Source organism: Astyanax mexicanus, chromosome 4 (assembly GCF_023375975.1).
Source record: "Astyanax mexicanus isolate ESR-SI-001 chromosome 4, AstMex3_surface, whole genome shotgun sequence".
Classification (NCBI taxonomy): domain Eukaryota; kingdom Metazoa; phylum Chordata; class Actinopteri; order Characiformes; family Acestrorhamphidae; genus Astyanax; species Astyanax mexicanus.
This window is the reverse complement of record NC_064411.1, coordinates 26,497,833-26,525,109: the sequence shown is the minus strand read 5'-3', so window position 1 is coordinate 26,525,109 and position 27,277 is coordinate 26,497,833. Positions and strand designations below refer to the sequence as shown.

Below are 27,277 nucleotides of genomic sequence, written 5' to 3'. Positions count from 1 at the left end.
TTGTAGGAACGTCCATCAAGTGGCATCTACAGGCTGAAGAGAGCAATATCCAACAAATCTACCAGACCACTCCGTATTGGTATGATTAGACGTTGCATTTCTTTCTTTTTTAATTTCTACTCTTATTAATTAATTAATCGTTTTTTTTTTATTTTGGCGGATGTGATTCTCCGTAGTTGAGAGACACTTTCAGCTGCATTTTATGTATAAAAAGCACTACGTAAGTTAATGTGTTATAATTATTATGATGACCAAAAATGGAAAACTGAATAAATTATAATTAAAAAAACTGATTTTTGAATCATGTGGTCAGATCTGCGACCACACGTGCTCGCGTATTGGTCGTTAAAGGGTTAACACGTGTGTTTGTGGGCGGGGCCTCATTTCATCTTCCTGCCCATTGCTCCAAAGGGGAGGGGCTAGTGGGGATCTACTGCTTGTCCAATCAGAGCGCTTCAGGATTCCATTGCAAAGTTGTGAGCTCAGCGGCACACGGGCTCCAGCAGTTGGTTCGGTGATTAATGTCGGAGTGGCCCCGGGGTTCCGCAGAGTTCTGTACCGCCGGGTGTCTGAGCGGCGGCGGCGGTTTGGCGGGTTTATTGGCGGGGATGGCGGCTCGGTGTGACCGGGGGGCGGTGAAGACGTGGCCGGCTCCGGCTCTACAATGTCTCGCCGCTCCGCAGCTCAGCGTTTGGCAAGAACAGACTAGCCTAGCCCGGGTGCTAAAGCGGAGCCGCACGGATCTCCAGCTTCCCCCCGGGGATCCTGGATCACACCGGCCGTGTCCGCGCCGACTGTTTACCGGGCCCGAGTAACCGGTGAGTGTTCGTCTCGGTTCTGAGCGGCGCGAGAATTTTCAGCATTTAAAACCGGTTACTAATAGTTAGATAATGAGCTACAGCTAACCCAAGTTAGCTAACGCTGGCTAACTATAGTTCACTAACTGAACTGACCTAACCGCAAACCTAGCTCTTTTAAACTTCAGTTTACAGGGGGCTCAGTGTAGCCTTCATAAATTCAGTATTCTGACGGTTTAAGGCTAAATTCCAATTAAAATGTAACGTTACATGTAAAAGGTCAGTAAATTCTAATTTGTAATGTGGGTGTAAAAGGTCTGAGTAACGTGTAGCAGTAGTGAAATTCGCATTCAAAATGTAAATTAGGTTTAAAAGGTCTATGTAACGTTATCGGTAAATTTGAATAAAAAGGTGGGTGTATAACGTCTGTGTAACGTTCATCATTTCATTTCGTTTTTTTGACCGTTTGAGTCTTATTTTAAGTGTGGATGTAAAAGGTCAGTGTGACGGTTATCTGTAAATTCTCATTAAAAATGTGGGTGTAAAAGGTCTGTGTAACGTTCATAAATTCAAATTTCCAGCCGTTTAAGGCTAAATTCAAATTTTGTCTTAAAAGTGCAGAGTAATGTTTTTATTAGTAAATTCAAATAAAACATTTGGGTGTAAAAGGTCAGTTTATAATTTTAGTTTTTTAACGGTTTGAGGCTAACTTGAGCAAAAATCTGGGTGTAAAAAGGTCAGTGAAATGTTGACCATTTCAGTTTTTTGACTGATTCTAAATTGGGTTACAATTCGGGTGTAAAACATTCTCATCTTGTCCCATTTGGTATAATAATAATAATAATAATAATAATAAAGAAATGTATTTTCATTGTTTTTTCCTTTTTTTGTAGTTTTCATTTTTCCGCTCAAATTTTGTATTTCGTGATACTATATTTTCAGATTTTTCACCCAGTCTGATGTTAAAATTCAGCCTAGATTCAATAATGGAAACTATGAAAATCAAGAAATTAATCAGAAAATTAATTTGATGATTTTCCCAAAATTCTGGTTGTGAGGGGGCAGAAATGAAAAAGTGAAAATGTTTTACACCCAATTTTCTTTTTTCACATATTGCCTTAAATGGACAGAAAACTGAACTGATACATGTTATACTAAACCCAAGAAAGGAAGAAAACTGGATTATACCACCATGTTTTTGTAACAAGATCCAAAAATCTGAATCAAAATTTGTTGTAGAGAATTAGAAAAAAAAAAAAAATTTCTACTGTCAGAAATTCATACTGATAAATGACATGCTGACCTAAGGGTTAATTTTGGAGCAGAGTAAGGATTTTAAATAGAGGTCTAATTAATCACGTGTTGTTCTGTGTCTGCAGGAGCTGAAGCCGTGACTGGCAGTGAGCAGATCATGATTAAACCCATCGGAGGCTGCTATGCTGGTCTAAGCATGGAAGAGGTGTTGGGCTGGGTAAAAAGGTGAGGTTTACCAGCTAGTGACTACACATGCTGTTCAGTTGCCTCACTCTTACTGTTTTCTAAAGCTGCATTACTCACTGATAGTTGTAAATGGGTTGGTGTAACTACACAGGTTAGACATAGTGAGTCCTGTTGTTTGGCATTATGTGTCTCATGTCTGTAGATTACTATGAATCTGTGTTATGAAGCCTAGATTAGAGGTTAAGCCTAAATGCCTTGCGAGATGCCTTGGCTCTGCTGGATTGGGTTCGCTATGAGGCTAATATCTGGCCTTGGTAGGCTTGGAGCAGGTTAACCGGGAGTAATTAATTGCTTATATTTAGATAGGGTAAGTTCCGCTGTTTATGATGAGTATTATACCTGGGGCCTTAATGCTGAAGTTATCAGATCAAACTGCCTGCTACTGTACACATAAATGTTTAAAAATTGGTGCTGTGGGTCTGGTTTTGCATGGACTTATTATAAGAGTATTGTGCACTGTTTAAAAAGAACCAGTGCTTTAGGTTCAGTCTTGTTTGGATTCCGGTTGGTACTGTAAGTTTCAGATGTGAAAATCAGTTCAGTGGTCGGGTGATGGCAAGAAAATCTGTGCCCTGGAGGGATTTGGTTTGGACTGATCATTGCTGCTGTGTGTCCAGTCTGGTTTGGACTTGCATTTGGTTGACCTATAGGTGTGTCCTGATGCACTAATTATTTAAACAATAAACGAGGCTGAATGTCTACACTTTATAAGTAATGACAATGAAAACCAGAGAGCTATCTATGGGTGAAAAACAAGCAACTGTGAAGCTGAGAGAAGATGGAAAATTAATCAGAACCATTGCACAAATATTGACCATAGGCAGAACAACAGTTTGGAATGTCCTGAAGAAGAGAGTTGTCACTGGTGTATTAAATAACCGATATCAAACGGGAAACCAAGGAAAACAAAAGTAGGTGATTGCGGACATTTTTAAGTGCTGTAAAGAAATACCCTAAAACAAATGTTGTTGACATCAGCAACAACCTCCAGATGGCAGGAGTGAAGGTATCAAAATTTACTGTTCAGAGAAGACTTCACGAAGAGACGTATGGAGGCTCCACCAGCAGATGAAAAGCAGATCCCTGTGGACTGATTATAGACTGATGATACAAAGATTACCCTTTACAGGTGTGATGAAAGGCTAAAGGTTGGAGAAAGAAAGGATCTGCTCATGATCTCAAACATACCAGCTTATCTGTGAAACACAGTGGTGGTAGTGTCATGGCTTAAGCTTGAACAACTTTTCCACGGACAAGCTGATTAATCATAATTGATTTTTAATAAACTCAGAATTTTACAGAAACATTTTGTCTGTAAATTTAAAGAAAGATGAAACACCCATGATCGAGAGATCCTTCATCATGCAACAAGATAATGACCCAAAACACACTGCATCCTGGAAAAGCATCAGAAGGTTAGTGATGTCAGTGGGTTACAGACATGATGCAGTTACTTAATGTGAAGGATTTGCAACTACACATTAAGTGTTATTCACTTTAATTTACTTTAAATTGATCTGTTCCAATACTTTTGCTTGTAAGATGGGTGGGTTCAGACAGAAGGGGCTCAATCTTCTGAGCTGTGTATCAGATCCAGATCTAAATACCTGACTGAAATGTGGATCTTTTGTGTCAGTCATCTTTTAAGGTCGAACCCATGTTTTCAGTCTACAGCAGCAATAAAGGGATTAGCCTCACTGTTCCAATACTTTTGGAGGGGACTGTATTTGTCCAGTATCGTTTATTTTACTTCAGTCCTGGATATAAAAACATTATTAGTTTCATGACATGTTGGATCAGTGACTTAGAGGTGCAACATATCGTTTGCAATAATATTTACCTAAACTTTACTTAATTTGTTACAGCGATGTATTCTAGATTTTTTTTTTTTTTTTTTGCTTTTTTTATTCAATGTTTTGTCATATCGCTAAAAACATTATCGCAAAAATACCCTGAAATATAGTGATTTATTATTTTAGGGCCATATTACCTACCACTGTATCACGCTTTTGGTCCAGTCTGGACCACTTGTATGGACCAATAATGAGGATTGGTAATGGATTAAAAAAATGATGCAGTGGATGTATAGCCTTTTTTTTTTTTTTTTTAGATTAATATTAAATCACCAGTTAAATACATTTGCCAGTTAGTTGTGAAGTCTGTCTATACTAGAGTAGCTTTTGTATTGGACTACTTGCTTGGGAACATCATCCGGTTTTATTTGCTACTTTGGCATTTCTACCTTGAGGAACAAAAGAAATGTTAATGTAATCTGATAAATTAAGTCTGTAAAGATTTGACAGCAGTATAGTAATATTTTTTTCTGTGGCCTCTAGCCCCCCTCTGCAGCCCCCAGTTTGAGAAGTGCTGCTGTTAGTGTGCTGTAATATTGTGGAAGTTGTAACATATTGTTTCTCTAAGTTTTCTGGCTGTGTGTGTGTGTGTGTGTGTTGGTATGGATGGTATGAAGAGAGGAGGAGAACATGGTGTACAAGGTCTCTGTCTCTCTCTGGGTTGCTGCTTCCAGGGGCTTTGAGGGGCTGGGGAGTGGCTTGGTGTGGACCACTGGACCAGTGATGAGGATTTTAAATTTGATGCTGTGGCTGGACAGGTGCATCTCTAAAAAGTCATTAAAAAGTAACTTTTATTTCAGTAATTCAGTTCAAAATGTGAAACCCGTGTTATATAGATGTATTACACACATAGTGATCTATTTTAAGCATTTTTCTTTTATTGTTTATTATGGCTTACAGACAATGCCAAAAAGTCTCAGAAAATTAGAATATTATATTAGGTACTTTTGGCAGTGTGCCATGTTCTGCTGGAAAATGAAATCCTCATTGCTTTTAGAGAGTGTACTGTAATACTGTAGTAATAGTGTAAAAGTTTCTCTAAGTTTTCTGGCTCTGTGTGTGTGTTGGTATGGATGGTATGGAGGAAGGAGAACATGGTGTACAGGTCTCCGGGCGTGGGCTGAGCCGGGTCTAAGTGGCAGAAGGCTGCGGGGCTCTGAGGGGCCGGGGGAGCGGAGCGGGCAGGGGAGGAGGGGGGTCTGTCCCGCACCGCGCAGGCGCAGTACACCGTGTGGGAATGGCTGTTCTGTGATCAGGGGGTTGGGCCGCGAAGAGCGAACCGCGTCTTAAAGAGTTTTTAATGTCCGCCATGTTGGCCATGGCGTATTGAACCAGGGAAAGGGAGCGGAGCCACTGGGAAAAGTAGACCGAGAGAGAGCGACCAAGATCCGGGCCTTCCCGGCGCGGCTCGCCCCGCCGAATCGCGCCTATAGCAAGCCCACACCAAACGCTGCGGGACCACGAAATAAAACCATCCATGAGCGCCGTGGCCGGACCCGCGGTGAACATTAGGGGATCGGATAGGTTTAAGCTGCGGCTCGAGTTATAAAATGAGTAAATTGTCGTTTCGGGCGCGGGCGCTGGACGCGTCCAAGCCTCTGCCCGTCTTCCGCTGCGAGGACCTGCCCGACCTGCACGAATATGCCTCCATTAACCGGGCGGTGCCGCAGATGCCGACCGGGATGGAGAAGGAGGAGGAATCGGTACGTTTTACTGCTGGAAACACGCTTTTACACATTTTCCCCGCTTTTCTGCGCGTTGAGCTGCGCCCCTCGGCTGCCTGCGCAGCTCTGCACAAAATGGCCGCCGCTGCGCTCCGCAGGAGGACGGCTGGTTTTCGCCGTTTCCTCGCGGCGCGGGCGAGCCCGGGCGCGCTGCACCCAAACCTGGAGGAATTAAGGGCTCGCGCCGTTAAATGTCGACACTGCGGGGGGAATTTCTGCAGCAGGGAACGCTTTACAGAGTACAAAGAAGTCACGTGATCGGTGGCAGCTCCGCCATTTTGTTGTCTTTCTTCTTGCTGCTGCTGGTTTTGGTTGTGGTGGTGCGGCTGCGGTAGCGGGGAGCGCCCGGCAGGGGGACCCAGAGAAACCCACCGATACGGGAGAGAACGGGGCTCCGGCGGGCCCGGTGTTCTGCCTAGATGTGCTACCCCCTGAATTGTGCTACCTAGCCGGTCTGCGCATGCGATGAACCACGACGTGTAGTGTTTACATGTGTTTTTACTGATATGTTCTTTATCTACTAAAGGTTTCCTCCGCTGCTTTACAGTTACATAGTCTTACGAGTGCTTGCTGTTAAAAACATTACTGGAGTGTAGTTAGGGTAACGATCCCTTATCGCCTCCCTAATAGCAAAAGACGTTGAATAAACGTTGCAAAACAACCTTTAATTAACATAGTGACTTAATAGACAACAGTGACTGTTGACGTTCTGACATTTCAGGCTTTGAATTCTTGGAGCTCAGAATCTACACTACAAATGTGCTCCCCTCATAATAATAATAATAATAATAATAATAATAATAGTAGTAATGAACACAGTACAGGTTATACTTGTAGAATGCAAACAACAAGATATACAAACATGTAATGTGAGAAGCTTAAACCCATTAAGTTGAATCAACTTGAAAATCGATAGGCACAAAATAAATGTCAATTCATTAGAGATGGTAAAAGCTTACATTGCTATCTTGGCCAGTTATAGCTATAAATATCCATATAACTTACTTGTTATTGTTAGTATGCTTTAAGGCTGTGAAAATATCATACCTGCTGTTTTTCAGTAGGCAGTTTTGCCTGTCAGTAAGTAAACACTGTGGTTGCATGCTTTGACAGAGTAGCACAATTGGACAGGACACCTTTACATTAAATACATACCTATGTATAATAAACAGTGAGTGTAATTTTGACATTAAATCAGTGTCCATTTAAAGGCTTTGACTGAATCTATGCTACAGATGTGCTCCCCTCAAATAATAATATTGATGATAATGAGCACAGTACAAGCTATACTAATAGAATGCAAATAAATACGTAAGATATTCAGAAATATAATGTGAGTAAAGCTAAAACTAGGGGTGGGTATCATCACTGATTTCCCAGTTCGATTCGATTCCGATTCACAAGGTCTCGATTCGATTTTCAAATCGATTTTCGATTCGATTCGATTCTCGATTCAACATCGATTAATTTAGGGAAATTTCAGTTACCATAAAAATTGTAGTTTGAATATGAAATGTAATTATACAAGGAACACTCAAATTTCATTATTAAAATATTAGTTTATATTATGAACACTCACTTATGAACTGTATATCCTTACATATAAATGTTACCAGAGCTTCAGATATTTTTTTAGCACGAGGAGAACTTGAAGGTAGTTTCATCGCAAATGCTTTCTCTAGTGGAGTTTGTGTGGGTTCTGCCGTTTTCTGAGTATCAGGATGGTGTCGCGTTAGATGATTTCTCAGATTTGTGGTATTTCCACAATATTTCAGCTCCTTGTTGCACAGTTTACACACAGCTTTGCTTTTATCCAGCTCTTCCCTACCGCCATAGCTTCTGAATCCAAAATGCAACCACACGTCTGCCTTCAGGTTCTTGGGCGCCTGCACTCCTGCTTCAGCCATGCTTAACTGATCACCCCAGCCAGAGCGCGCTGCTCGGAAAAAAAGGATGGTCTCGCGAGATCTACGCGAGACGTTAAAGCTACGCATACACGGAGAAAAGGGGCTAGTTATAAAGATCGATCTCGGGTTTATATAAATCGATATCGGATCATTCAAATGAGGATCGATTTAAATCGAATAATCGATTTTTTTAACACACCCCTAGCTAAAACCCATAAAGTTGAATCAATGTGTAAAGTAAAAATCAATGTGCACAAATAAATTTTAATGCATTAGAGATGGTAAAAACATACTTTCACTGTTTTGGCTTTGTTAGAGCTATATTTACATATATAAGCTAGCTATATGTTTTGTTGGTATGCTTTAAGGATGTAGAAATATATAATTCCTTCTGTTTTTTATTAAGGCAACTTTGCCTATAAATAAGTAAACACTGGATGCATGATTTGATGGGTTAGCACAAATAGACAGAACACCTTTTGGAATTGGAGCTCTGAGGCTTTTGCTGGTTAGCTTATAGGCTAACAAGGACCAAACAAGGAGCAAACATGTACATAAAACAATAACTAGCAGTTACTAAGTTTCTCTTAATGTGATTTATTGCAATATAAAAATGTAGGGCACTGTGTTTCTCAGTGGGAAGAAAAAGGCAGTGAGTCAGTGACAGACTGACAGCTGTAAACACTCAGCTAGCTTTTGCTGCTAGCTAACATTAGCTAGCTCCTCAGTCATATTTATTATATCTATTTAAATTATGATAATAATTAGACTTAAGGACATAATCTCTGCCTGTTGAGTTTAGCTATAATTTATTGTTTTTAAGCACAGTGCAGTAAAAATGTTTATACTATGCCTGAAGAGCTCGCCTCGGCCCTTGTCACTGGGTCCTGTAGGTGGCTAGCTCTTGGTTCTGGCTAAATAAACTGCTGCCAGCAGTTTTGTGTGTGCTAAACAGGGAGATTCACATTAGGGCTGCATGTTATATTGTTTTATCATCCATATTCCGAAGTATGTGCGAGCGCGCCATAGTCACATCGCAGAATGTGCAATGGTTTGTGTAGAGGAGGGATTCATAGGGCATCATCAATACTTCTAAATAAGCAAATACCAGGAATTATTTATTTATTGCTGTCAGTTTCACAGAATTTGACTACCAATATGAAACGATGTACAAGTGCATAGCTAACATTTTTTTGTGTCTGTTTTACACGCCAAACAGTGACTGCAGCTCTTTCAAGAGTGGCTTTTATTGTTCCAAGGTTGTAAAATAAACATTAAACTGCCCTAAATTAGAACACTTCTTCTTTTGTTTAAATGTGTAAGCAGAACTATTCTTTTTTACAAACTGTGTAACATTAGATTACTGGGGGGAAAAAACACATACATTGATGCAAAAATATCAAATTGCTGCCAATGGATATTAGAATATTATATAAGACCAACTGGTACTTCTGGCAGTGTGCCAAGTCCTGCTGAAAAATGAAATTCACATCTCTGTAAAAGTTGTCAGCAGAGGGAAGCATGAAGTGCTTTTGTGGGAAAACACTGCACTGACTTTATACTTGATAAAACACAGTGGATCAACACCAGCAGATGATCAGCATGTCTCTCCAAACCATCACTGATTGGTGGAAACTTCACACTAGACCTCGAGCAGCTTGTACTGTGTGTCTCTCCACTCTTCCTCCAGACTCTGATCTCTTGATTTACAAATGAAATGTAAAATTGACTGATAATCAGTGATGGTTTGGTGAGCCACTTTCACCTGGAGTCAGTGATCCATTGTCATGTCAGTATTCACTCTGTGTATGTGCAAGGGTGTAAAAAAAAGCACCTTCCACTATTACATAAATTAAACAATCTAAACCTTGCTTCCTAAAGAAAACAATTGTTTGGTGTACATTATGCCTTTGGTCATTTCCCCTAATTTTGTTTGCTAAAAAAATAGTGCATCACTAATACTGGGTAACTGTTTATATTAATCAAAAATGTTGTAGTATGATGCACAAAATAACCTCATATTGCATTGTATGCACACATTGCGATATCAGTGCTGAAACGATATATTGTGCAGCCCTGTATAAAATGCATCTGTATATTCCATGTATTCTATAATTGATGCAGAACAGACACGCCCACAATTACAGTAGCTACCCAGTGTGTCAGAACCAGTTAAAAACTAAGTGGACCCTCTGCACTGGTTTGTGTGCTTGCTTTGAGCTTTTGTGCATTTTACTTTTTTTTACATTCTGCTTAATGTAGCGAAGGAGGAACATTTTAATATTGGCATTTGAGATGTGGTTTAGAGTTAAAGTATAAAGTTTATTAAAATAGAAATACTTCAGTAATAACATGAAAATGCTGCTTAAGTACAGTAACCAATTACATTTACTTTGTTGCTGTTTATCAATGACAAATTAGCTTTTCGACACTACAACCTTAGACATTTCAGTAGAGATAACCAACCTATGTGAAACATTTGCTCAAATATTGGTCGCAACTTTATTATTTTGCCATTTTTTTCACCTTTTGCATAATTATATAGACAAAGTATTTTGTCATGTGTTTCAGAAGCATGCCATTGTTTGAGAACCTATTCAGTTTTTTACCAAAAGTGCTTTTATTTATTTTTTAATTATTATTTAAAAAATATTTTCAGCTGAATGTTCAGTTATTTTCCACATTTCACTGTTCACCCACAAAACAAAATTTAATTTGACTTTTATGCCTGTTTTCTGGACTGTGCTTCTCATGCTTGTTCTAGTGTGAACTTTGTTTAGCACACATTTATTTTATTTTATGGTGTAGTGACAGGCTGAGTTTATAGCCACAGCCATTAACGGTATTGTCATGCAGCGTGGCAACCCATCTGCACTTCTTGAATGGGAGCTCTCCACCTCCCAGCTATAGGCTGTCATTGTTTAACACCCACTGAGGAGAGAAATCAGTTAATGTGTGAAGTTATATTAGCACGCCTCACCTTTGTAATTGTCTAACAGTCTGCCACACACGTGAATGATGACTGTAGTAATGATTATAACAGCTCGCCTGATTTGAACAGAGGCAATAAATTGGTGAACAGATGTGATGCGAGTATAATGGTAGACGGGATGTAGTTGTGTATCTTAATTGGTCAATGCAGGAAGTATGATTGCAACATGATGAGAGCTCATTTGTAATGTTTTTGGGGTTATTTAGCAAATAGACAGAGTAACCATGATTTGGTCATCCAGTGGTTATTGGTAGGTCCTTATAATAATTCAGTTTCACGTATTGTTGTGATAGTGTTTTAAGAACAGTGCTTTATTTTGACCGTTTGTCACTATACTATTTGAAGGTGTTATAAGGTGTTATAAGGTGTATTATATGAATTGGTGAATTCATTTTCCAGAAAATTTAAGTTGCAGACATCCTTTGTGGGCTTTTTTTTTTGGCAGTTTCTCTGTGGCTTTTTTTTTATTGCTCATACCGATATTTGGTTTATAATATTGACCAAAATTAAGAAATATGGGCTAGATTGTCCAGCCCAAGTGTTGGTTATGATCAAGTGTGTTTCGTAGTTATGAATTGCACGTTACCAGCATACCCATAAAGGAGAACTCTGGTGTGAAATGGACTTGAGGTGTATTAAAACATGATAAAAAGTACTAATTTTGGTTGAATAGCCCATCTCTGCTCTCCCGCAGCTTTCTGACATCCAGTATTTTGTGCACTTTGCTAAAACAGGCTTTTAGAATGGGTGATACAGGGCATATTTTGCCTCTGCAGATAAATCTCTTTTTACACTGTTATACAGGCTCAAAGTAGCTCCACACTTCATTGGTAGAGTCTGGAGAGCCCAGACGTTTAATACGAGAAGTTTATTAAAATCCATAGCGTCTGTAAATCTCCGGGTGCCGCTATCTTAAATTTAAGCCACACTAAGTCAGTCGTCGAGCACAAATGAATAGGTAGGATAGTTGAGAAGATCAAAAAATGTATTCTTTGTGGGTGGGTGAAGGGGTGAATTCCTGCTGGTGCTGAAAATATCTGGTTACTGTCATTATAAGAATGCAAAGAACCAAAAACAGATTACATAAACATTGCTCCATGTGTTTTACTGTTTGTGCTCGACGGTTGACTTATTGTGACCTAAATTTAAGATATCGGTGCCCGGAGATTTACCTACAATATGGGATGTAAACAGTGACTTTTAATAAACTTCTTGTGCAGTTTTAAAGTTCTAAATGCCTCATTTTAAATATCAAGTCTCTCCAGATTCTACCAATGAAGTGTGGAGCTGTTTTGAACCTGGATAACGGTAAAAATAAAAAAAGCTATTTATCCGCAGGGGCAAAAAGTTTTTATAGTAAAAAGTTAATTGTTTACTGTTAGGATATTTAGCTGATGCTTTTATCCAGAGTGACATACAAGGTTATTTCTATTAGGGAGGTGGACCAGTGTAGTGTTAGTCTTGCTCGAGGACTCTTATTGGTGTAGCGCAGCATTTAGTCACCCAGATCTGGAATTGAACCCCAGTCTCTTGTGCCACAAAATTGTGTAATTTTGTGGCACAGAGTAAACCCAATATTAATCAAAGCCTTAATTTAAGGACTTGTTGTTTTATATTATATGTACTTCTAACAGTACAGTAAGTTACAAACCTATTTTAAAGCCCAGTCATGCAAGAAAATAAAAAATTAAAATACTGTGATATACCTTGAAACCGTCAGAATCTTGAAAAATACCGTGATATATATATATTTTTGGTCATACCTCCTAGCACTAGTCTACTGTCTCTTACGCTTTTGTGTGTTTTTTTATTTGTTTAGGAGCACCATCTGCAGCGTGCAATCTCGGCACAGCAGGTGTACGGAGAGAAGAGGGACAACATGGTGATTCCTGTGCCCGAGGCAGAGAGCAACATCACTTACTATGATTCCCTCTACCCAGGGGACTTCAAGATGCCCAAGCAGCTTATTCACATACAGCGTGAGTGAACTGCACTAAACAAATCTTTACCAATAACCCCACCCTCTCCTTAATTATAGTTCAAACTTGGGTTTTTGATTAAGTAAGAACAATTCTGCAGATAAGACAGCCTCTGACAGTCTTACTGTCTTCTCTTTGCAGCCTTCAGCTTGGACACGGAGCAGCCAGACTATGACCTGGACGCGGATGATGAAATGTTCGTGAACAGGCTGAAGAAGAAGTTGGAGGTAGGGGCACTGCAGTTTGAGGAGATGATCGACCGGCTGGAAAAAGGCAGCGGACAGCAGGTAGAGTCGCTGACTTTTATATACGCTTATATTTTTATTATGTGTATTGGAACATCTGGTGCAGCAGCAGACCATTGGTGGATAATAACTGGTTGTAACAGTGCTAATAAACTTACGAAATGAGTACTATAATATACTTGATTAGTTACAGGGCACCACAGTAACTTCACAGTAAGGAGGTGAATTTTGTTATGAACACAGCAGAAAAGGTTGCAGTGTTGAGGAGCTTCATATAACATTTATAGTTTACTATATGGTTTAATAGCTGTAAACAATGTTACAAAGGCTGTTAGTGTTGTTAGCATAGTTAGCTACTTAATGTTTAATGGCTACTCAGACTGCATTGAACCTTTTTTTACTCGAGTGTAAAATTAATTTAAAATGGATAATGGCGAGGTTATGTATGCTGAGGCGCTAAAGCAATTGTGATTGGGCATGTATGTATTGAATGATTGTGGTGTGGAATTTGTGTGGATTGTTGCATTTGCATGGCTGCGAATGAATTGGGAGTAGACCACCGGAGTGGTACGTCATTCTTTGGTCCTCAGTATGTGTTTGGGACTATAAGGTCAGATGTACTTACGTACAGGATGAATTAGGATGAAGTAATTAAGCTTCCAGAATAAGTAGAGCTGCTGAACATTGTTCATACATTTTGTAAGGGTGAGCTTTATTTTTTCTCTCTGTCTGGAGAAACATGAGCAGAACTTTATCTGAGGAGCTTCTGCTGCTGTTCCTCACTGTGTGAGTGTTTTCGTTGTTTGTATCCGAGTGAAATAGAAAAACAGCAAACAGCAATTATTCACTCAGAAAAGAGGCAAATGAAATTGCGCAATCGCACAGCTCAGACAAAAGTGCCTCTCGTCCCCCAGATAAACCGCTCAGAATGTATATGTTCACTGGAGAACCAAGGGCATTGAGACAAACTGGCTACGGCTACTTAAATACTTCAACGCATCTAATGGCTTTAGGAATAACATGTAATTGTACATTTGGATTAAACTTGTCTAACTTGTGCAATAGAATATTAAAGAAATTTCTCTCTTTAATACTTACATTTTGAGTGTTTTAGATTAGGATTTCTTTTCATTATATTGTGTAATTTTGTGAGACAAAGTAAACCCAATACAAATCAAAACCTTAATTTAAAGCCTTAATGTTTGATATTATATGTACTCTCACCAGTACAGTATATTACAAACCTATATTAAAGCTGTCATGAACTGCAAACTATAAATAATAAAAATACTGTTCATTTTTGGTCATGCCACCCAGCACTAAATGTTTGAGCTAATATCTCGTATAATTCAAGATGAACACTAATCCAATGTAATCCAAGCAGAGGTATTTTTATTGTTGGTGTTATTTTGTCCATATTGGCTACAAAAGTTTTGCTGTTTCTGATCATTCAAAATGTTGAATTGGAGTAGAACAAGACTGAGGTGTGTACTGTACTTACAGTTAAACCTGTTTATCAACACTGTGGTACCCTCATGTTTTGAGATTAAATCTTTACTGTTTTTCTTTTATACTGCGCAGTTCCTGTCTGTCTGGTGTGCAGTTAAAGCGTGTTTTAAGGCTAAAGTTGACATGCTATCTTAGCTTTCACAGCAAAAAATGATTTTAAGTATGTTTGTGTGTTCCTTAACCTGATAGACTCTGGCTGTAGGCCCACACTAAAGTTCTTTACTCTCTGAACTATTGTACTATAATATTTAACATCAGTTTTGTGGGCTCTACAAATAGAACCCGGTGGATTTACATAAGATGTGCTAAACTAACTGTTTTTTCGAGTACCATTTTATGCGCACACCAAATTATAAAGCGCATTATTCAATACTAGTAAGGAACAGGGGTGTCGCCATGTTTTTCTTTTTAATTCAGCAGGTTTTGCAGCTGGGGCTAAGTTAAGTAAACAAAACTAATATATTTAAAAAAATAAAGTTCCTTTTAAAGTCAAACGAACACTGAGTGTTAATCTACACAGATTTCTCTCCTGAAAACAAAAAAGCAATTCCATTTATTCCAGTAAGATTAAATTTCCAGATTTCCATTTAGGCTCGATGCAGCAGCACTTGCAGCTTACCGCTAGCACTAGCCTTCTGACAGCACTACACTGTGGATCCGTTTCGGTAAGCCAGGGCAATATCAGCTGGTTGTTTGTCCCATGTAGCTTGTTTTATCTTGGTAAATGTGCAGGCTACAGTCTGATAATACTAGTCACTGAATGGCAAAAGAGCTAGTGCTCAGCGCTGTTAGCAGCTAATGCTAATATTGCTCCAGCAGTGGTAGCTGGGGTTAGCAGTAGGCTACATGCCAATAATACTTACCTCTGAACAATGAAAGGGCTAGAGGTTAGTGGCTAATGCTAATACTGCTCCAGTCTCAGTGCTGTAGAACTAAACTCCTGTATAACTCTACTTCAGTGGAGTGTCTTTGCTGCTCCTTAATACTTTACTGGTAAAATATAACAAGACAAACCGGATTATAAGGTGCAATAATGTCTCAGTAAGCATGTTGCACTGACCACAAACAATTATCAAACATCCCACTATAATAGTTTACAGTATACAAAAATGGACAAGCTTCACACAGTTGGTAAAGAACCTCCTGCAAAAATGATAGCCTGCATACATCCTATATATCTGTCTGTGTGTGTGGTACAAGTGTTTCTGTACTATATCTTGTAGTTGTTATTTGGAAGTTACAGACACCCCTGGTAGTGTATCAACATTACTTTTTAGAATCATCTCTGGCTGAGCTCCAGCTTAGAGAGTCTGAGTTCTTATTAGACCTAAAACTGCACTGTGGAGCCTAAAAATGCAAACACAATGGAAACGTGCTGCTTATTCAGTGCCTAACACTACTATGCTAAAGTGTGATTCTTTAAGTTTTCAAGACTGGTGGTTGTTAACTAGTCTGCAGTGTTTGCTGGTTTGTCTAGTTAGCAGTGTTTGTGTTGCTCTGCTAGTAGCTACTTACTGTACAGGCTGAAAGATATACTCTGGAGAGGGTAATCTGGTTAGTGAAGATAAATAATAAATGGCTAATAAATGGCAAAAGAGCAAACTAACCAATCCTAGATGAGCTGAGAACAACACTGTAATTAGTGTCTGCGGTTGCATTACACTCATTTTGCCATAACTTGACACAGCTTGAGCAGCAGAGCGGGTGGACATCAGGAGAGAGGATGTGTGTATGATTTTTTTAACACTATAAGGAAGACATTATAAATTAGTCATTTAAAAAACTCAGGAATAAAAAATATCATGCACATGCTAAAAACTCACACTGCTTTTACTGCAGATTTCTTTTACTTATGTTAATGAGCCATGTCCTAGGTTCATCATTTACGCTGTAGCTGTGGGGTTGGCAATAGGTGCAAGCATGAAACACTTGGCTCTTGCGGTTGTAGTGTATTGGACCATGACCCTGGAACACGAACCGCGTGTAGTTCTTTATTTTTCCCTTTCTTCTTGGCTTTACCTTCTTTGGATTCAACTGTTCGGCAGTTGGGTTTAACAACCCTCTGGGCTGAAAAGCTACTAGTTACACTTTATCGCCAGGCTTAATTGGTTCAGACCAGGCTTGGGAGTGGCAGTCATCTTAAGCGTATGATGTATTTGCCTGGTAATGATTTGGAGTAGTCCTAACAAAGAGACTTTAGTTGGCCTCACTCTGTTGGGTGGGTTGGATGGTCCTTCCTTTGCCTGCATTATTTGTTTGTTGCTAACAAATGTTGGCGTCTGTTTGGTGATCTAACAGAATCTGAGTTACAGTGCTAGAGCTGCCATGTGATTTTGCGTAAACATGGGCTGAAGGGTCCGTTTCCATTAAAGTTGGATTGATCAGCGTTTTTAAAGCTGATTTCAATAAACTTTGAGCTTGGCGGATTGCTGTTGCCTATCAAGGGTGGAATTGTAAATCACATTAACATGTAATTTTGCTTCTTTGATCTGAATTATATTTAGCATATTTCTACTAATCACGATGAACATAGTTCAGATTTCTGCTGATTATCCTGTGGTTTGTTTGTCTATGTGTCTAGTGGTAAACAAGTTATGAAGGTTATTTACTTTATAGGACTAGTTAGGAGTCTTCGACTATTAACACTTTTGACTGGTGTAGAGTAAGGGTTTGGATGCTTTCACACCTACCTTGTTCTGTCTGAAGTTTTATACTTTTTAATTTTATAAAACTAAGTGGCAGGTGTGTAATGTGCTGCAAACCACTCTTAGGAGCAAAAGAGGGTGGTCTTAATTCCAGATCTACTAAACCTGTTTTGTTTTCAGTGTGAAAACACTTTTCTATATGGTTTAGACTTTCAGACCAGTTAAATTAAAGGATGTACTCATACTAAGCATGGTTTGATTGCTCCAGCACGATTCATTCACGATTCGTTCTGTCTATCTCTTTAAGTACACCAGGGCACTGTTCGGGGCAATCACACTAGTTAATCGAACCATGCCGAAATCCAACTTCCATTAGCATGCAGGCACATCACAGCATCAGCAGTATGAGTACAACAGTCTGGCCTAGCCCATAGCCTGCTTTGAGAAGTTTAGCCCTGACTGGAATGCATCCAGTAATATGCATAAAGTAATGCTGTTGTTTTGTTCGTAATAAAGCACCACAATCATTCTCATTGTTTCAACAAGAGCCTCTCATGATGACAGTAGGAGAAAACTCAATGTACAGCCTCTTTTCAATTAACCGTACAGAAAATGTACCAATCTGTTACACTACTAATTATAAGAGAGTTGTATTCTGGCATGGAGCAAAATTTGGCACAACATCTGAAAAGGCAACTGAATTTCCAACAGTTTTATCAATCAATTGGTGTCGAGTATAAGGAGACTCCACAATTGTTAATGTTGACAACGGAATACAGTAAAGTTGTTTAGTGCACTCAGTCACAAGATTACAGTGTGAAACAAAAACTAACCAGACAAACTGCATATAAATGTCACAAACGCACAAAACTTTGGTCTGGAATCTTATGTGTAAAAAAAAAAAAAAACTCCCCAAAGTTGTTCAGTCAAATAATGAATTTTCTTTTTTCCGTATGTTTTTCTACAGTTGGTAACTTTGCAGGAGGCGAAGCTTCTTTTAAAGGAGGATGACGAGTTGATCAGGGAAGTGTTTGAGTACTGGAGCAGAAAAAGGAAGTTGTGTCCGAGCGGATCTCTCATTCCCACTGTCAAACAGGAGAAACGAGATGGCTCTAGTACCAATGACCCCTACGTGGCCTTCAGGCGCAGAACCGAGAAAATGCAGACCAGGAAGGTAAGGGCCAACATTTTGAGGAACTTGAAATTAGGACTGGATAGGCATATGTTTGCGTTCATCATCTATGTGTAACTGTTTTTAAACTCAACACTGTCTTCTTGGTCATCCCTCCCTTAGAACCGCAAGAATGACGAGGTTTCATATGAGAAGATGTTAAAGTTAAGGAGAGACCTGAGTAGAGCCGTCACCATCTTGGAGATGATCAAGCGTCGTGAGAAGAGCAAGAGGGAACTTCTGCACCTCACACTGGAGATAGTGGAGAAGAGGTGAGATCCCTGGAGCTGAGTCTATGACCTCCCACTGTTTACACTTGGTCTGGATTGTGTCCGGGAAATAGTTTAGCTGGTTTTACACTTATCAAAAATCAGCCTATACTCCAATTACTGTGTGGGCTGCAATATGCAGATTCACTCATTGCAGCTATTTATGCTGGCATTTTAATTGTGCTGGGAAGAGTTTTGGATGTCAATCTTTTAGACTGATGCATGTGCACAGCTAAAATATGGCTTAATGTGTCTTAGACCTTCTTTTAAAGTGGTTTTAGTGATTGGATGGCCTATTTTATCTGAGTAACACATCAAGGATCCTATGAAGCCATAGCTATTTTTCCCCTAAAATCTGATCCATGTTTTAAACAGAACAAGTGATTTTGTTTGTCTGGGCTGTTCGTTTATATTAGTGACACGTTTTTAGTTTTATGTGCCTCCTCATGGTGCAGGGTTTACAGACTGTATGGGATTTATCTACAAGCGCCGTTCATGTGAGAAATAGCTGCTTAGACTGTCGGGTTAAGGGAATTATTACAGTGTGAAGTAGCAGCTGCAATGTCTTCAGTGCAGTATGTGAGGGTGCTAAGACCTACAGACCTCATTCTGCTACTGTTTAATATAGTCTTGTTGGGCAACATAGTAGCAGCAGTAGGGATGTTCTGTAGAGGTGTGGGAATTCACAAAAGTCGGTTCTGTACAATGTTTTAAGCACCTTAACAATTAACGCACTGAATTGTACAAAGGAATTAACCAAAAAATGTCTTAAGAAATGAGGTAAATATTGCTTATCCGTGATTTGCAGGAATGGAATGGCTGATTTTGGTGGAGAGGTGATGGCGGAGGTTTTGGCCCAGAGGGCACTGGAGAAGCCGGTGATCCCCCTGATCCCCATCACAAACAGCAACCAGTACAGACACACGGAGCACGACCGCGAATACAAGACCAAGGTACTGATGCACTCAGAGAAACTAAAGATGACGTATACAGACTAATTAAGAATAATTTGCATGCAAAAACTTTTAAGCTAACTAAGTTTAGTAAAGCTAAGCTAAGTAAACAAAACTGTAATAAAAAAACTCTTGTTTAAAGTCAAGATTTCTCACCTAAAACTGATTATTTGGGTGAGTAAGTCACTTCCATTTACTTACAGTAAGCAAATTTCTCAGGCACTAGCGGCTAACTGCTCCTGTTGTGCTAGCCGGGGATACTAGCAGGCTAAAGTTCGATAATACTCACCTCTGAATGGGGAAATGCAGAGCGCAGTTAACGGGTAATGCTAATGCTACTTCAGCAGTGCTATCCGTGGTAAAATTCTTACATAAGACTTACATCACACTGAATTATAAGGTGTGATAACAATTTTTTGGGAAGATTAAAGGTTTTTTTTAAGGGCCCCTTACATTGTGAAAAATATGGTATGCTAATGTTAATGTTTGTCTCCCTTTAGGTGGATAAGCCAGAAGTGGTGCGTCAGAAAAGGAAGTATGAGAAGAAGCCGAAGCCGTTGCCGCTGGCTGGCTCTCACCACTCCAGCCCCGTGGCCTTCAACACTAAAGACCTCAACCAGTATGACTTCCCCAGCTCAGACGAAGAGCCCTACTCACAGGTAGGTTAACCCACAATCACACTGTGTGTATAAGGCCTTTGTGACGGACAGGTAATCGTGCACCTTGCTGGTTTGTTGTTGGCTAAACATGCTCTCTGTTTCTTCAGCTGTTTTCTGGATCGTCGGAGGCGGAAGAGGAGAATGATCCTGATGGTGTGTTTGCGTTCAGGAGGAGATCTGGCTGCCACTATCACGCTGTGAGTATTTCATTACATTACATTACATCTAGCCAATGCTTTTATCCAAAGGGTCTTTCAAATAATGTATAGGTAGCAGTAGGGGACGTTTAAGGCAAAAAGTTAGAAGTAGTTTGTCTGTTAGAGGTGTTAGGAGAGTAAGTGCTCTTTGAAGAGCTCTGTCTTCAGGAGTTTATTAAAGATAGTGAGGGATTCTCCTGATCTGGTAGTAGAAGGTAGTTAGTTAGAGGTGTTAGGAGAGTAGGTGCTCTTTGAAGAGCTCTGTCTTCAGGAGTTTATTAAAGAGAGTGAGATTCTCCTTCTCTGGTAGTGGAAGGTAGTTTGTTCCACCATGTTTGTTCAAGTTCATGCATGTTCTCCCATCATTAAATTAACAGTGTACTACAGAACTAAGTTGTTCAGAAGTTTGACTGACTCTTTGCACTTCCTCTCCTCTGCTCAGGTGCGTGAGGGACAGACCGGTTCTTGGCCTTGGTCGGACCCTGCGGAAGGCGGTTTAGGAGGCGTTCGATACCGATACTCTCTCACCACGCTCACGCTACCACGGCGGTGTATGGGGCTGGCACGGCGGCGGGTTGGAAGAGGGGGCAGGTGAGACTCAAGCTCCTCCCTGCTTAACATTACACCTCAACACTTTTCCGTGCTGATTTTGCATGAGGCTGATACAACGTTCTGGTGAGTGGTCATTTTAGTAATTTGTGGGTGACATTTTACTGTGGAATATTCTGGTGTGCCCAAATGGGATAGGAATATGTAGTGGCTTTGTCACTTTACAACCACAAATTTAAACTTATTTAATTGAAATTTTAAGTGATGGAGCAAAAAAAAATCCACAGAAAGTAAAACTATTTTTAATCGAATGTATTTCAATACTTAACAGAGACACCATTTGCTGCAGTTACAGCTGCAAGTCTTCTTGGGTTTGTCTCTACAAGCTTTGCACATCTAGAGATTTTTGCCCGTTCTTCGTTGCAAAAAAGCTCAAGCTTTGCAAAGTGGGTTGGACCAGCTGAGTCTTCTGTAGCCTCCAAAGGTTTCCTTCCAGAATTGCCCTGTATTTAAGCTCTATCCATCTTCCAATCAACTCTGACCATCTTCCCTGTCACTACTGAAGAAAACCATGATGCTGCCACCCCCATGTTTCACAGTGGGGATGGTGTGTTCAGGGTAAAAAAGCAGGGTTACGTTTCCACCACACATAACTCTTTGAATTTAGGCCAAAATGTTTAACTTTAGTCTCATCCGTGCACAGCGCCCTCTTACATTTTTGCTGTGTTACTGTGGATTTCTGCAGCTCCTCCAGAGTGACCATGGGCCTCTTGGCTGCTTTATTTATATTTAAGCTGTATTTATACTAAGTTTAAATTACACACAGCTGGACTATGCTACCTAAGTAATTGCACTGGATGTGTAGGCGTTTCATAGTAAGGGGAACGATTTTTAGATTTATTTGAATACAATTTTGGAAACAATGTATCATTTTCTTTCACACTTATGTGCTACATTGTGTTGGTCTATCACTTAAAATCTTGGTTGATTTGTTTGTAAGGTGACAAAATGTTAAGTTCAGGAGCTATTAATACGTTTGCAAGCCACAGTATGTTTGGGAACACCCACACTTGTGTAAGTTGTGCGGTTTATTTTGTGAGTGAGCTTTAGCACATTACATCCCACTGTAGACGGTATAGTGAGCGCTACAGCAGAAATCACATCCACTTTTAATATAGCAGCCCCACAAGCATACCCTGCAGTGATATAAAACATAAGACAGTAACTAGTATGGTGTCCAATGTCTTATGACATATAGTCATGTCAGTGTATGTGCAAAAAAAAAAACACTTCAAGATCAAGGGACTGTAGTTGTACGGACTACACTGGGACTGTACCAAATCTTACAGTGAAATATAACGAGTAAACCACTGATTGTGACTCTGGCGTTTCTCTCTTCAGGGTTCTGTTGGATCGAGCTCACTCTGACTGCGACGCTGTATATCATGGGCTGGACCTGGATTCTCCTGCGTCTCCGGCTCCCTCCCCCTCCACCCACCCACCCGTTAATATGGATACCTCACACGCCTCCATCAGTACCTCCTCCTCTGCCTCAGCTCCTTCCTCCTCCCCCTCTTCGTCCTCCCTGGACCTCTCGCAGATACTCCGAAATATCAAAGCTAGCCGCTGGAGGCATTTCAGACCCCGTCTGACGCAGTCCAACGACCCCAACAACCCCCAGCCTGGAATGGCACGAAGACCAGGCCGCGGACACCTCATCCAGCCAATCAATCCCCTGATACGAAGTCGAACAACCAGCCGAACGCTAGCCCCCCCGCCCACACCTGGTGAGTGGGGAAACTTTTACACACACACATGTAGTCCCTTGCTCCTTGTGATCGAAATAGTTTTAGCAATAAACGGCCTCATGCGCTTGGTACATTAAGATTAATGACCTACACACATGAAGTGCGTCTGCAGGTCCTTATCTTAGGGAGTTTTTTCACACCAGTTAAAATAGACTTTTGGTCGGTTCGGTTCGACAGGTGTGAATACAGTAATCGCTCTCAGGTGCAGATCTAATTTTACCAAATTGAAAACCTCTGGAATATAATCAAGAGGAAACCGAATGATCACAAGCCATCAAATAGAATAAAACAATGTTTATTTTAATCAAACATACCTAAAAATAGCAAAATCAGCAAATCTGATTCAGAAACTGAAGTGATCTCTTTATTTCTTTCATTTCTTTATACTCAAACTCCATTTCTTTATACTCAATGGCTAAATGGCTGTTCAGGTGCAGTTTAATGTGATTAATACCCAGATAATTACTACAGCTATTAACTAATGCATCTGTCCTGCTGGTTCATGTTAAACTGCACTGATATAAACACTAATCCCCAACACAGAACCTTCTTCCTGTATTTATTTTCTTGCTCTGAACCAGGTAGCTTTTACCAGTGAGTGGAGACAGCATGCTGTCTAGATTTGTTGTAATGCTTTTTGTTGCACTTTTGGTTTCCTTTTTTTTTCCAAAAGGAAAACCACGAGGGCAATAGTCAAAGTTAATGAACTTGTTTACTACTTTTATCCTAGTTCAATGAATTACAGATGAAAAACAATTCTGAAATGAATTTGTTTATTAAAGACCACATTATGCCATGCATTTTTACTGCAGTTTTACTAATTTGACTAAACTATGAAGAGCCAGTGATATTTGTGTGTCTTAGCAGTGATATTCAGATCTGTTAACTGCTTTACTGTAGATTTTAGCTACGGATGACTGTATTGTAGCCCACATTTTGCACTGGACAATACTTTCAGCTTTTTTATTATTTGTTTAAAGGGTAAATGAACCCTTTATATAAAATATATTATGAGTAGTTTGGGAGGGGCGCTGAGTGATGTATGGGTTTAGAGGCTGGGCAGGGGGAAGAGCTGATTGGCTGAGCTGCAGCAGCATTTTGCCTCTGATAGCGGTAAGACACAGATCCTCGCCCTTTAGCACAGTTAAATCTGAGAGGGCCCTGCAAAGGCAGAAATTACCACAATAAAAGTTTTTTTATTATTATTTATTTTTATTTTTTTAGGGAATTTCTGTACATTTAAAGCAGTAGTGGTATGTTTTATTACTTCACCTATATATCAGCTATTAATAGGGAAATATGTTTTAGTGGCTCTTGATAACTGTTAATTTGTTTGTTTGAAATATTGGTTTGTGAGAAAATACAGGCATTACAAGCTTACTGTACATTTGGTAAACTTAGTATTGGTATTGTGTACTTTCACCATATTGTCATGAATATGATCATTCTTTGTAAGTGGTATCATTTTTTATTTAATTAGATGATATACATGAAGCTAATTGATTGGTTATCAGTTTCATTATTATATTAAAAAGAAGACTTTGCAGCTGTAACATTTTACAATGATGTGTGTTTGTAGTTTTAACGGCTGAGCAGTACCAGCAGCATCAGGAGCAGTTGGCACTGATGCAGAAACAGCAGCTGGAGCAGGAACAGCAACAGCAAAGATCCAGTGCCAACACACAGGTAAGTGTTCGTTGGAAAGAAGGGTGTTGGTGTGTGACTCACTTCACTCATGATGTTTTGGACTTTTAAAGTTATATTTAATTTAAATTATATGCAATTTCTATTTTGTTTCAGAGTTTATCCAAGGTTTTAGACTCTGCGAGTGCCCAGTTTGCCGCGTCTGCACTGGTGACCTCAGACCAGTTAATGGCACTGAAGAGTAAAGAGGATGGAATTCTGGGAGTTGGAGTCAACGGTGTTTCGGCCTCAGGTGAAAAACGCTGACTGTTACATTGACTTCTTTGACTTTCTTTTTTTTTTTTTTATCCTTTATAACAAAAGATGGCTTTGTGATCTGTGATGGTTTAAATATTTTAACTGTTATTTCTGCCTCCATGTTTCTCTCGTCTTACAGGAGTCTATAAGGGCTTGCACCACATGAGCACAACCTCTACGAGCCCTGTCCCCTCCTCTAACCACCAGTGTGACGCCCCTACCTCCACCCCCAACAACGGAACCTCCTCAGCCAATCATCACGTAGGCTCCACCAGCCCCGCCCCTGCGCAGGCGCTGCTGGCTGGGGCTGTGAGGGTTGGTGTGCCACCGCCAGGAGCGGCACTGAGTGTGCGGCACCTCCAGCGCCAGCTCACGGTCCCGGCTTCTGCCCTCAAACTCGCCGCTAACGCCAACCGACAGATCCCGAAAGTCACAGCAGGGTCGACTGCTCTCGACATGGGGACCAGGTGAGTGATAAAGCAGCAGCAGTAGTACAGATCAGACATTTATATACTGGATCAAACACACTGGTCAGGAGTTTTAAGAAGTGCCGCTACATTACTATATTGAAAGAATATCAGTTTTGGTAGACAATGCACTGACTAACACAGTGGATCAACACCAGCAGATGACATCCATACCATCACTGATCATCAGTAAATTTTACATTTCATTTGTAAATCAAGGGAGCAGAGTCTGGAGGAAGAGTGGAGAGACACAGTTCAAGCTGCTTGAGGTCTAGTGTGAAGTTTCCACCAATCAGTGATGGTTTGGAGAGACATGTCATCTGCTGGTGTTGATCCACTGTGTTTTATCAAGTCCAAAATCTTACAGCACTTCATGCTTCCCTCTGCTGACAACTTTATGAAGATGCAGATTTCATTTTCCAGCAGGACTTGGCGCACTGCCCACACTGCCAAAAGTACCAACTGGTCAAATTTTCGGATTTTGTGTTTTTTATTGGGTGTTAGCCATAATAAGCAATAAAATAAACACTAAAAATAGATCACTGTGTGAAATACATTTATATAATGAGTATTACAATTTGAACTGAGTTACTGTAATGAAGTAATTTTTCAATAATAAATTATAAATAGTAAACATGTTCCAGTTAATGGACTGCATTCGTTCTCACAGCTTTTGCTATTATGTCTTTTGGAAAAAATGCATTCCTCATTGGCCATTGGCCAGTAAAAATGTTACTTTTTTAACCTGCCAACATGTACGGCTAATACCCTTTGATTAACGATCATGCATTTTGACCTCCTAGTACACTTGTACAGTTCCATGTTCTAAAGTGTGTATATCATTTGATCTCGCATTTTCAGTCAAGTTCTCACTGAAATTGATTCCGCCACTGAGATACAAAGATCTGTTTGTCTGCTTCTTTTCACTCAGCGCACATAGCTGTTAGCTTCCTCTTTGCAAGCTGGAATATGGAGCTGCACTAGTGTTTTGCTCTAGTAAAACACTGTTAAACTCATAACACTACAATATTCTAATAAAAAAAAAAATCAAAACTACACTAAGATATTATAATACAGTAAAACAAAAAGGCCTGAACCAGACTACCTTATTACTGTCTCCCTCTCAAAAAAGCAGGGATTTGCACTTAAAATTCGTTCAAGGTTGGCTGGTCTGAACTAGTCTTGGGAATTCAGCCAAACTTGACACAATCTGAGGGACCGGGGAGTAAATGAATAAAAAATGTTGACTTTTTGGCCGTTCCTGGCACCAACAGGATCAATCAGATGTTTAGGTACAGGAATGTGTGAAACTGTAATGCTTATGGATAGAAATATTGCAAATATTCATCGACCTCACAAAAGACACTGTACTGATGACTGTTATTAAAACTATGACTTAATTCAATTTTATTTCATTCTGTTTCAGGGAAAACCACGATCAAGAAAAGCCAACATTAAACAGTATAGCAGAAAACACAGTAGCCATGGAGGTTACGTAGCCCCGCCCACTCTCCACTCCTCCTCCCACTCCTCCCCCTCTCACCACCCCGAGATTTGGGGCATCTACTCTAGGTGCTGTGCATCGTAGTGACGCTGTGTTTCATGGCAACCGTTGGGACTTTACTGCAATGCTCGTCTTTCTTTGTTTTGTTTTTTTTCTTTGTTACTGTTTAAAATAAATATCAACATCTGTAAATTATGAAATAAGGCATTTATTCTATGTACAGTACTACATATTTGTAATATGGCCCTTTGTATATAACATTACTTGAATACAGAAAATTGTTCGGTTGTGATGTTTTGCACTTGGGGGGGGGAAATGAGAAAAAAGACTAACTGCGACTTTGTTAGTGTGAATGGTGGGGTGTGTACGTATGTGAGGTGTTGGTTTCTGTGTGAGAGACGTCACATGCATGGTGTAAAAACCTGCTGTTTTATCTATTTATTGTGAGGTGTTTACAGGAGTTTTTGTTTGTTTTTTTTTGTTGTTTTTTTTATACACTGTAACCTCTTGGGTTTCCGTGTGTGTGGGTGTCTGTGCGTAACCGTTTTATGTGAAAGTGTCTTGTGAAAAGATGCAGGGTTTCTTTTTTTTTGTTTGTTTTTGTCTTT

The 27,277-nt window shown here is 39.9% G+C and overlaps 1 protein-coding gene across 2 annotated transcripts; it reads left to right on the top strand.

Annotated features, from left to right (window-relative positions):
- The first annotated feature begins 474 nt into the window (after positions 1–474).
- epc1b (enhancer of polycomb homolog 1 (Drosophila) b) lies at positions 475–26,980 on the top strand. Of its 2 annotated transcripts, XM_049476809.1 has the most exons (15): positions 475–818; positions 2,177–2,276; positions 12,593–12,752; positions 12,894–13,039; positions 18,119–18,325; positions 18,446–18,594; positions 19,400–19,544; positions 20,045–20,203; positions 20,311–20,400; positions 20,843–20,991; positions 22,351–22,736; positions 24,337–24,443; positions 24,558–24,693; positions 24,838–25,165; positions 26,592–26,980. In XM_049476809.1, the coding sequence occupies exons 3-15, from the start codon at positions 12,653–12,655 to the stop codon at positions 26,662–26,664; spliced, it is 2,175 nt and encodes a 724-aa protein (XP_049332766.1). In that variant the 5' UTR covers positions 475–818; positions 2,177–2,276; positions 12,593–12,652; the 3' UTR covers positions 26,665–26,980. The 2 variants fall into 2 exon arrangements, with proteins under 2 accessions (XP_049332766.1, XP_007230719.3); XM_007230657.4 differs by lacking the exons at positions 475–818; positions 2,177–2,276 and adding an exon at positions 5,410–5,853.
- The last annotated feature ends 297 nt before the right edge of the window (positions 26,981–27,277 follow it).